This window comes from Haliotis rubra, unplaced genomic scaffold, assembly GCF_003918875.1.
Source record: "Haliotis rubra isolate DU_JTF1 unplaced genomic scaffold, ASM391887v1 Scf11, whole genome shotgun sequence".
Classification (NCBI taxonomy): Eukaryota; Metazoa; Mollusca; class Gastropoda; order Lepetellida; family Haliotidae; genus Haliotis; species Haliotis rubra.
The window spans coordinates 2,605,122-2,617,331 of NW_025765003.1; the positions used below are offsets into that span (position 1 = coordinate 2,605,122).

Consider the following 12,210-nt stretch of genomic DNA (forward strand, 5'->3'; position numbering starts at 1 on the left):
GAAACAAAGTCTTCAAATTCGCTTCAAACACGGCTTGAAAAATAAACTGTTCAAATTGGCTTCAAACAAACAAACAAACAAACTTCAGTCACGTTTGAAGGAATGCCATGCTCAATTGGTTGCATTCTGACTGTTTTATCATTTCAATTTTTAGCATCTAATATCATTACAAAATATTAAAGAACAAGGTTAGATTTTCATCCAGACTGGACTAAATGTTATCATTTTACATAATAGACAAACTTTATGGATAACAACTTCTTTACTTCGTGCTTGACAACGGTTCAAGAATCTGTATCGAAACGTCCCACCCACGAAATACAGTTATCCATAACGTTTGTCTATTCTGTACTTCCTAGCTTCTAAAACGCCAATCGTTTTATATGTTGAAGAACGAAAGAGTTTACATGATATTGTTTTCATTTGTATACCCTAATAAACTTCATATTTACGTAACCGCCTCCGTGGTGTAGTGGTTAGAGCGTCCGCCCGGAGAGCGGAAGGTGGCGGGTTCGATCCCCGGCCTCGTCATACCGAAAGACGATAAAAGATGGTACTTGTTGGTCCCTGCCTGGCGCTCGGCATTAATGGGTACAACAAGGACTGGTCGGCTCGGAGTCAGTATAATGTGCCTGTGTGGGGTATTCATGCTTCACTGCGGCATGGTATCTCAGTGGGTTAGCACTATAAAACCAGCTTAAGTCCTGGCTAGTACAAGCAGCAACACATACACATACACACGCATGCACGTCGTCATATGAGCGAAATATTCTCATGCAAGACGTTAAACTCAATTTAACCTCACCTCATATTTACGTTTGTTTTCAGACGTGTGTGTCTTCCAAGGCAAGGCGTACACCCAGGGACAGCAGTGGTACGAGGGGTGCGACAGGGTGTGCGTCTGTGATGACGCCCATACAGGCCTCTACTCTTGCAACGTCAGGTATATCAGACATTTATCCTGCAAAATGTTCACATCCAATAAAAGATATTTGCTGAAAATTCGAACCTGTTTAACTGTTTCTCACTCATGAACGTTTGTCAATCATGAGAGGAAAGCATAAGGAATGTAATGAAATTGCTGTGAAAAGTTCTACAGCTTGTCGATTAATTCACAAAGGACTTTATGCACAATCTATTAAATGTTGTCAGACTTTATTTCCGGAATACTTTTCTTGAATACCTTTCGGATTTGTTCCAGGTGTCCCACGTACACCAACTTAGCCCCCACCTGTGTGATGGTACCCGACCCACAAGACCCCATCTGTTGTAAGGCACCTAAGTGTGACAACGGCAACAGCACCACCGGGGTGATCGGCACCATCACCGGTAACGGCCGGCCACCCACCCCCAGGCCGGTACCCACCTACCTCCCGGGCCAGTCCCCGTCACCCGGCACAGGGGCCACACCCAGCCCGGGCACCCAAGTCACGCCCCCTCCACAAAGTAAGTCGCATTTCCACCCATCCATCCCTACAGCACAGATACCCCTCAGCCATCGAAGCTCGATTCTCAACCTGACACCGAAGGTAATTTGCATCTCCATCCTTGCAGCAGATGAGGAAGTCCCATCCGCAACCACACAATCAGTTTTTCTCTAAAAAAATTCACGAGAAAACGATTCCACCAATATTTCATGCCTGACCAACCTTTGAATCATGCAGGGCCAGTGGGGTGGCCTAAAGGTTAGAGCGTCCGCTCGTCACACTGAAAACCACGGTTCGATTCCCAACATGGATACAACATGTGAAGCCCGTTTTTTGGTGTCCCCCGACGTGATATTTGCTGGAATAGTGCTAAAGGCGGCATAAAACTAAACTCACTCACTCACTCGAAACGTGCAGGTACATCTATCCCACACCGCTATCTCGTGCCATCCAGAAGACAACGACCACACATCCCCTCCCTTAACGTAGCTCGTGCATCAAAGCCCTACCCCCTCCAGATGGTAACATGGATCTAACCCCGCCATCCGACAAACCCAGGCTGGAAATAACTCCCCTGCTATGAAAGCATTAACAACCCTCCCTTCACCTCAACTATATTTAACGAGAGATAAAATGATTTCTGTATGATCCAATTGTTTTGCATTTCAGAGGTGTGTGTTTACAAGGGTGTCGCGTATAACGAGGGTCAGAAATGGCAGGACGGCTGCGACTTTGACTGTGTCTGTCTGGATGGCACGACAGGCAACTACAAATGCACTGACAGGTAGGGTGAGTGAGTGAGTGGGTGAGTTTAGCCGATTTTAGGAATATTCCAGTAATAGATAGGTAGAACAGGTAGATAGAAGTAGTATCTTCAGTGCGACATTTTGAAATGCATTGCAACTGAAGTATTAAGAAAGACAGAGTTTACTGTTTACTGAAACAAATCTATCCAAGAAGCCCAAGTCTAGAATGTGCGGCAAGTCTAGATAGCCTCAGTCTCTGGTCTCCTCTTCATTATGCTTTATGATTATTTTTTTATGGACAGTATATTTCTGTAAAATATGTTAATTTCAGAGGCTCGATGTTAGTTTAAGAGTTTACGTAAGGGATGATGCTTCATAACAGATTCTTGAACATCTATCAATGTTATATTACATTAAGAATACTTAAGTTTATCAAGTTCAATGCTACTGATGATGCTATCTTTAATCTATAAGTCAACTTTGTTTTCCGATCACCCTGTATGATTCTCAGAACGCGGACATGAACTGTCACCATGTAAATTAATGTTTTCGAAATTGTTTTTCGCTTTTCCTTACTGTACTAAACCTAAATAATCTTACCACAGATGCCCGAGGTACCCCAACCTTCCTTTGACCTGCGTTCTGGCCTACGACCCGGCTAACCCCTGCTGTAAGAAGGCGCTGTGCGGGGACCAGGTGCCCACCCCCGGGCCAGGAGTCTCCACCCCTAAACCTCCCACCATAGTCAACCCTACTCTCTACCCAGGACAAGTACCCACACCCCGTGAGTTTTGGTACTAATTACATACTAATTTTGTACTAAGGCCATACTACTTGGTCAGATAAACTTTTTACATGAGTTCATGAGTTAGTGACGTCATGAGGAAATCCATCAGTGACGTCATGAGTAAGTTCATGAAATAAGGATATCATGGGATGTATCTACATATGGGAGGAATATCGCTATTGTGAAGCCCGCGTACACTAACATCTTGCTCAATGGCATTACCTCTGCACAGCCAGTTCCGACGGCCAAAGGTCGCTCGAGAGGTTCAAAGGATTTCTGTGCCCAACGTTAATAAGCCCATTTATCGCGTCAGCCATTGCTGGAATAGCGCTTACAGCTATTACTGAAATAATAGAAATACTGCTTCGTCTCACGATCAGGGCATGGGACTAGATTTACTCTGAAGGGTGAAAATATTAGTTTCATTTCAGACTCTTATCTCTGTTTCACAAGTTTATATGTCGTATTTCCACAGAGTTCTGTATATACAACGGTGTGCCATTCAGACAAGGTCAGAAGTGGAACGAGGGCTGTGACAAGGTTTGTCGCTGTGAAGATGCTGCCACCAAGCAGGTCAACTGTGACGACAGGTACGACACTTCTGGGGTGGGAATGGGCACGACACTTCTTGGGTGGGGACAGGACACTTCTAGGATGGGGACAGGTACAACACTCTCGGGTAGGGGACAGTTACGAGGCTCTCGGGGCGGGGACAGGTGTGATATTTTCGGCGTGGGTATAATTCTGACACTCTCTGGATTGGGACAGGTACGACATTACTAGGGTGGGGACACGTACCACACTTCTAGGGTGGGGACAGTTTCGACACTCTCTGGGTGGAGACAAGTACAACGCTTCTAGGACAGGCACGATAATCTCTGAGTTGGGACGAGTACGTTTCCGGTGTGGGTATATTACTGACACTCTCCGGGTTGGGGCATTCCTGATTGCCAGAGCGGATACAATATTTCAGGGTGGAAAACTCTTGCGAAAACTACTCCTACTGTATGGGAAACAAGATCCTAATACCCTGGCTAGTCTCAATTTAGGTGCTACTGATTACTTATTACCCACGTATACATCATCCTCTAGGTGTCCGTCGTTCCCGTCTATCCCCTCCGGGTGTTCCCTGGCCACTGACCCCAACGACAAGTGCTGCAGCATCGTCAACTGCGCCGTGAACCCCGGCCAACCAGGCACCAGCATCACCGGCGTCCCAGGGGTCATCACCGGATACGGCCTTCCCTCCACCAGCCTCAACCCGTACGTCACCGGCAAACGGGGTCAGTATTCAATACACATATATGCTGAACCACAAAAGAAACGTCGCTTTTCAAAACCAAATGCAAGATTTTGTTCTTACAAAATGGTGTTTTTATGATGATCGTTTTGTTGACATGTTTTGCAATCCAAATTGACAGTTATCACCGACATCAGTGTGTTTTCTGATTAAAAAGCATATCGACCAAACGCACCTACAAAGGCGGACGTGGTAAAAGGTTCCGTATGACATTCGTGAAAATGCAAATGCACGTGCATATCGTGACAACCCTACCAATGAAAGTGAGTCCCAAACTTGTATGAAATCATTTTTGTTTTGACAAAATCGCCATCGCACGAATTACAAGAGATCAGAGGAACCAAGTCTTCGGACGATTGCAAGTTGGCCAGACTGCCAATCAATTTAATGTTCATGTTAGGACAATCTACCGACTGCAGGAGTGGTATCAGGTCACTAACACCATCTTAGACCGTTCACGCCTGCACTCAGTCTTGATTTGAGTCCAATAAGACACCTTTGAGACGAGATTCAAAGAAGACTGAATGACCGCCACCCAAGGCCGACAACTGCTGCTAGACTCGATCAGGCATTTCACAGAGTATGGATCAACCGGCTAATTCATTCCATGTACAGACGACGCAACGCTTTCATCGATGCCCATAGAGGCCACAAACAATACTGAGGGGTATCTTAATGGTACCATTTTTGGTGATTTTGTTTGTGTGAAATCTAAATGTGATTCCCGAAAATGTGTTAACCATAATTGTCAAGTTTGGACTCAATCCTCCGTTTTGATTGTTAATTAGAGTGAATTAAAGTGTTTGCTGTAAGAAACCGCTATCGGTGCGACATTTCTTTTGTGGTTCAGTATACTACCCATCAAAAGTTTAGACTCACTTAAAGCACTCACTACATGTAATGTATGTATATATAATTACATCGAAGATGAATTTCTCCACTAACTTGGGGGAACTAACTGCAAACCTTATGCATACTAAGCAGATAAATTGCACCAGGATCATGCATCAAATTGCTGAAAAGCCAGTGCAAATATCGTGCATGTGAACATCTGCGTTTTGGTTTAAGGTTTTGTTAAGAAATCGCTAATTTTCCTCATTTATTGAACTCACGACAATAATCTTTTCAACGTTACGAATTTGTTTTATAATGCATCAGTTCATGTCTATACAGTACCTTTAAACAGTATGGAATATTTTGCGAAAGCTAGTTTTGAACAGTTGACTTTAGTAAGTAGCTACAGTTACACTAGAGAGTCTATACTTCTGATAGGTAGTATATAATATGCCTATTAAGGTAATGCGCATGTCGAAGGTCACAATCACCTTGATTTACCGTTCGGATTCGTTTCCAAAGGGATCATATCATATCGATAATAATTTTGGGGTAGGAAATGAATACTGTTTAAATAACATTATTATAATATATTTAAAATATGTTATAGTTGGGATTACATTTTATCAGTAAAGAACAGAATCTAGTACTTTTGTGTGTGCGTGGATGGGAGGGAGAGAGGGAGCGTTTCCCATCTGAGATTTGAACCCATGCTCTCACAAAAAGACTCCTAATCACCAGCACACAAAGTCAGCGATCTAACCCACTCAGCCAGTGCTGATTCGACAAAATGGACGTCTAGATGGCATACTTTGTGTACCTCTCTGACATGTATACATTGGCATGGCTCTCGTGACCGAAGCTATGAATACACAATGTATTTTTGAAAGTGATCAAATGTTGTATTTAGGATTAAACTTTCTCACTCAAGTACAAATTCTAGCAATAATATTATTATTGGTTTATGGCTATGATCGATAGGTGGTCGTTGATTTGGTTGATAGCTGTTAATAGCTATTCTCTACCAGCGGGATCGTTGCTTATAATAGCTTCTATAAAATACAAGCCACATCTTACAGCTGGGATATTACTCCACGTGGCAACAATGAGTGAATGAGTGAGTATAGTTTTACGCCACTTTTAGCAATATTCCAGCAATATCACGGCGGTGACACCAGAAATGAGCTTCACACATTGTACCCGTGTGGGGAATCGAACCCGGGTCTTCGGCGTGATGAGCGAACGCTTTAACCACTACGCTACCCCGACCGGCCCCATGTGGCAACAAACAAACAAAACGAAACGACAGACATAATGTCCATAGAGCGTACACCCTGATGGCACCGTAGCCATGGAAACCTGAATCTGAAATTCTTATGTTCTTCGTTCACAGACGTGTGTATATACGACGGAAAGACATACAAGCAGGGTGAGACATGGAACGACGGCTGCACCTACAACTGCGTCTGCATCGACGCCGACAGCGGCAAATACCAGTGTACAGAGAAGTAAGTGCTTCACAACATACCGACATGCATATTCCTTTATCCAGGGTAGATATCCGTTTTAATTTTATAGCTACATTTGTACTCTGAACACTTCCGCTTCAACTATAACCCGATTGGAATGGCTTGTTTGCTGTTTAACGCCGCACTCAGCAACATTCCAGCTGTAAATAATCGAGTCTGGGTCAGACAATCCAGCATCGATCTACGCAATTAGGATACGATGACATGTGTCAACCAAGTCAGCGAGCCTGACCACCCGATCCCGTTAGTCTCCTCTTACGACAAGCATGGGTTGCTGAAGATCAATTCTAGCCCGGATCTTGACGGGTAGGAATTGCTGGAACCAGTCCTATAAATTACTCTCAGTTACGGGCGGTGTAGTGGATGGCGTCAGGTAAGACACAAAACTATGCGATTGTGCTCAGGGTAAAACAATTCATTTAATATTTGATGAAAAAATAATTCACACTATTATCGGAGATGAAGAGCATAGGCGTGTACTTGAAATATACTATCAATTCTTGATACGGTAATCGTTACTTATTGTATCAATATATTATTATTATGATTAACTAACATTTGTATAATTATCTAATTCTTTCCATTTTAATTAAATATTCGTAATGAATTCATGATTATCATCAGTAGTATCCACATTTATTACTGACTTCACTGTCACTTATGGTTACATGTACAATATATACTCTTTTCATCATCATCTTTATTGTTATTATTATCATGATTATTTTAGATGCCCACGTTATCCTCCACTGCCCTCATCATGCACTATGGTCCAGGACAAGACTAACGCTTGCTGCATGAAGCCGTACTGCCCTGACCGCGTCCCCACCCCGGGACCCGCGATAACACCAGCCCCCGGAGTCTCCACCCCGAAGCCAGGAGTATCTACCCCTACCCCCGGGCCGGGCGTGTCACCCTCAGCTGGAAGTTTACATACCCCCGCAATAGGAGGAGTACCCACTGTCGGTGAGTTACAGCTTACCATTGGTCCGGCCCTGTAATGAAAGATGTGAGTGAATGAAATAATTCGGTTCTGTGCCCCGACTGCCCGTTGCCATGTTGTGGAAGAAAAGCCGAGCGAGACACGGGTAACAAACGTTTACCACATTTGTAAATCATAATCAAGGCGAACCTGGGAATCGAACCCACGATCATGTGATCATGCTTGCAACTCTGTACAGCGAATTATGCTCAACTGTGCGAACCGTCCCGGGCCTACCTAGGAGGGTGCAAGACCCGGATTAGAATTAACCTTCAGCAACCCATACTTGTCATAAGAGGCGACTAACCGGAAGGGGTGGTCAGACTCGCTGACTTGGTTGACACATGTCATCGTATCCCAGTTGTGCAGAGATCGATGCTCATGCTCTTGATCACTTGAATGTCTGGTCCAGTCTTGAGCATTTACGGGCAGCCGCCATATAGCTGGAAAAATGTTAAACAACAGACAAACACAACAGACGAATGTATTTACGAGTGATGGCGGGACGGACTGTATTAAAGGCCCGTGAAGTACTGTAACACTGTGCCTGTTCTCCAGACGTGTGCGTGTACAAGGGTCAGCAGTACAAGCAAGGACAGATGTGGTATGACGGATGTGACAACAAGTGCCGCTGTGAGGATGCTAAGAATAACTTCTACAGGTGCCAACAGAGGTATGTAGACAGTAACCATGGTAACCAATAAATTCAGAATATGAAGAGATTCATTGTTATAAATATCCATCTAACATTGGTACCGTGCGGCTTCGTTGTTTTGACCAGGCCCATGAAACAAACGCATATCAGAACAAGTGAGTGAGTGAATTGGGTTTAACGCCAGTTTGTACAGTATACCAATTACATCAAGTGTCATCTTAATATGGGAAGAAAACCCGAGTGAATCAGATCTTAGATTTTGGTGTCACCTACTAGAACGGGCATGGTGCTGACAAACCCAGAAATATACCCGGGATTCGAACCCGAACTCGAACCCGAACTCATGCAGTGCGAATTGCAGCGCTCAGTCGACTGAGCCATCCATGCGCCCTCAGAATTATTAGTCTGAGAATTATCTGTGAACAGCCCGGTCAAACTGCAAGAGAACAATAGTCGACCCTGTGGCCCCAAATTACATATAATACACAAGTGCACTTACAGAACAGCCGTTTTGTTTGTCAATAACAGGATCTACGGATTGCCCATTTGGGAAGGTCCGCGCATGCCCTGCATTTCTCGATCTGCAAATATTTGACTATTTGTTGAATCCAGATCTCATCCCTTCTGTATCCAGCAAACTATTTACTTACTGAGCACCATCAAACAATGTACTCATTTCCCTATTAACGCAAACATTTTATTTTTTTCAATTTTGCCATACATTTCCGTACTTTTTATGAACAAAGAATTTATTTTTTTTAAATCTGAAACAAAGAAACAAGTATTAACTAGTCTTTCATTCTAGGTGCGCCGCTTTCGCAAGCGTTCCTGTTTCCTGCACTCTGGTGCCTGACCCCAAGGACCCCATGTGCTGCGAGGTTCCTAGCTGTCCCCTCCCCACACCAGCACCGGGTGTCTACCCCACCCCAGGCTTCCTGACAGTCACGGCGGGACCCACGGGCGTTATTACAGGTACTGGGGGCGCTGTCAAGTTGAATGAAGGAATAAAAGAATACATAAAGGAATAAACCAACGTGGTGATAATGTATTGTCTGACGGACGAATATGCTTGTTCTTCTATCGATGGCTTTGTCCTACAGAAATATTGCTTGTGTTACTATCATGACAGAGCTTGGCTCACTGGGTAAATATGACGACTATATGGGAGGAGAGGTAAATGAATGCAGATACTTTGTTGAATGTGTGAATGCGTAAATCATTTTGCTGAATTAATGAATGTTATATGCTTAATATGCTTCTTTCAGTGGCTTTTTAAAAGTTGGGACAAGAATCTGTATCGAAACGTCGCATTTCTCACGAAAAAAACGGTAGTTGTTATCCATAAAAAAAGGAAGTTTGTTAAAGTTTGTTAAGTATTATACTTAATACTCTTGGGTGCAAAATAATGGGGACAATATATACATCTAGAATTATACGAATCTTTGAAATAATGGTTTGGGAATGCAACGTGTTCACCAGATTGAATAGCGTTGTTTGTATTCCAGGAAACGGTCTGATCCCGACCCCTAAACCAGGTCAGCCACCACTGCAGCCAGGAGTGACCCCCACCCCATACCCCTTCGTGTCCCCGGGGGTGGCAGTCACACCTTCACCCGGCAGCGTGGTGACTCCACTACCTAAGACAGGTGCGTTCAGGGCATTGATGCGCTCAAATATCATTCTGCTTTGTATGGTGTTTATGCACGATGCTCACAATATGAATCCCCGGTTTGTCTAAAACATTATGGACAGACATGTAGCTGAACAAATGGCGCTTGTGGTGTTGAACAAGATATCTCGCATCATCTTAATGTAGATGACTGGATTATTTTCTGGCATCCATCCTGGTCCTAACCCATGAAGATCCGGGTTAATCCGGATTGATCTTCAGTAACCCATGCTTGTAAAAGGCGACTAACGGGATCGGGTGGTCAGGTTCGCTGGCTGGGTGGACACATGTCATCCTATCCCAGTTGCATAGATCGATGCTCATGCTGTTGATCACTGGATTGTCTGGTCCAGACTTTCTTATTTACAGACCTCCGCAATATAGCTGGGATATTGCTGAGTGCGGTAAAACTAAACTCACTCACCCACCGTGGTCCTTGAATATTGTTGAGTGGGGCGCAAAACACAGTAAGAAATGGCGAATGAACAAGTACAGTGTACATCCTCATGCCACCGTTATTACAGGAACCGATCGCAGTTACACAATTCCGGGTCAAAGAAATGTTGTGATGGAACCCCATGCAGTGTAAAGACGATTTGACGTCAAGATCATTAATCTTTCTCGAGTCCCCATCAACGGATGTGTTGCTTGAGCAGGTGTCATAATTCAGCCTGATTCACAGGGTTCCACTCGTACAGATCCCGGTTACAACTGATCTTCAGCAACCCATGCTTGTCGTAAGGGACGACTGACAGGATCGGATGACGACAAATGTCATCGTATCCCAAACGATGCTCATGATGCAAATCACTGGATTGTCTGGTCCAGATTCGATGATTTACGGACCGCCATCATAAAGCTGGAATATTGCTGAGTGTGGTGTTAAACAATAAACAACAAAACATCACAGAAATAATTTCTTCAGAAATATCTTCAGAAATTATTTCAATTTTTGTTTGTTTATGGAGTTTGTTTAGGGTGCACGTCGTTTACAATTATACATCTACACAGAAAAAGACGTAATGTGAAGTCGTATAATATAGGCCAACACAAAATTCACAGATTCCTTATTCAATTAAATGTGTAAACAAAGCTACAAAATAGATTATATCGTTTTTATTGTAAATTTATTTATTCATTTATTTATTTATTTATTATTAGGCTGCTACTACAAGAACCATGTCTACAAGAAGGGACAGTCTTGGGACGATGGCTGCGACTTCAACTGCATCTGCCTTGACGACGTCACCGGCAAATATAAGTGCAGCGAGAAGTAAGCACCAACAGTGAGTGAGTGAGTGAGTGAGTTAGGTTTAACGCCGATATGAACAGTACATAGGTTACATCACGGCGTGTCAGCTAAATGTTTGATGGAGGTCTCGGACGTTTATTACTTTGGTGAAACCACTGAGCATGGTTCTAACCAGCCTGGAAACAAAATCACAGCGAATGGAACCTATTTTGGCACTCCAAGGTGGTAATTTTGATATAACAGGATATATTTCCCGACAGTAACCAGGAGGAACCGCTTGATTTGAATTGAGGCAGCCTATAGAATGTTTATGTAAAAAGTTTGTAAAGCATGTAACATAAGCCCCAGCTTAGTGATTTTCTATGTAATTCTTAACATTTTATATCAAATATGATTTGGTTTCAAAAATGACTTTTAATTCTCTTAATTCTCATTTAGTCGTGATTTCATAGTGTCATAGTTTCAAAGGCTGTAATATAAGCGATGAAATATACAATATACAATACCAAAAAACACAACGAATATAACGAATTATCAGAAATTATCATACCATTTCTTTATGAGATTTGACGTAAACCCCTAACCATCCAGCAAATATGACTATCAGATCTACCCTCCACATCCTTATACTTATAATAGGGGCAAGTGGTAACCTGGTGGTTAAAGAGTCTATGCGTCACGGTAAAGGTCTTGGTTTGACTCCCCACATGGTACAATGACAAAGCCCCTAGTGTCTTGTGCACCCGGCCTTCATGAGGTTGGAACATACAAAAATAGCGGGATGAAACAATATTCACTCATTTATGTTTTACCTGTGAAGATCCGGGTTAGGATTGGTCTTCAGTAACCCATGCTTGTCGTAAGAGGCGACTAACGGGATCGCGGGGTCAGGTCACTGACTTAGTTGACACATGTCATCGTATCCCAATTGCTTAGAACGATGCTCAAGTTGTTGATCACTGGATTGCCTGGTCCAGAATCGATTATTTACAGACCGCCGCCTTATAGCTGGAATATTGCTGAGTGCGG

General features: G+C 43.3%; 1 protein-coding gene across 1 annotated transcript in view; it reads left to right on the forward strand.

Moving 5' to 3' along the window:
• The window catches only part of LOC124285462, a 100,593-nt gene that overhangs the window by 53,805 nt on the left and 34,578 nt on the right, over positions 1 to 12,210 (forward strand). The window contains 13 exon segments of the mRNA XM_046721701.1: positions 155 to 188; positions 829 to 943; positions 1,202 to 1,446; positions 2,097 to 2,211; positions 2,779 to 2,957; positions 3,436 to 3,550; positions 4,053 to 4,243; positions 6,488 to 6,602; positions 7,354 to 7,589; positions 8,164 to 8,278; positions 9,066 to 9,232; positions 9,766 to 9,906; positions 11,091 to 11,202. Of these exon segments, the coding sequence (XP_046577657.1) occupies positions 155 to 188; positions 829 to 943; positions 1,202 to 1,446; positions 2,097 to 2,211; positions 2,779 to 2,957; positions 3,436 to 3,550; positions 4,053 to 4,243; positions 6,488 to 6,602; positions 7,354 to 7,589; positions 8,164 to 8,278; positions 9,066 to 9,232; positions 9,766 to 9,906; positions 11,091 to 11,202 (1,880 nt within the window).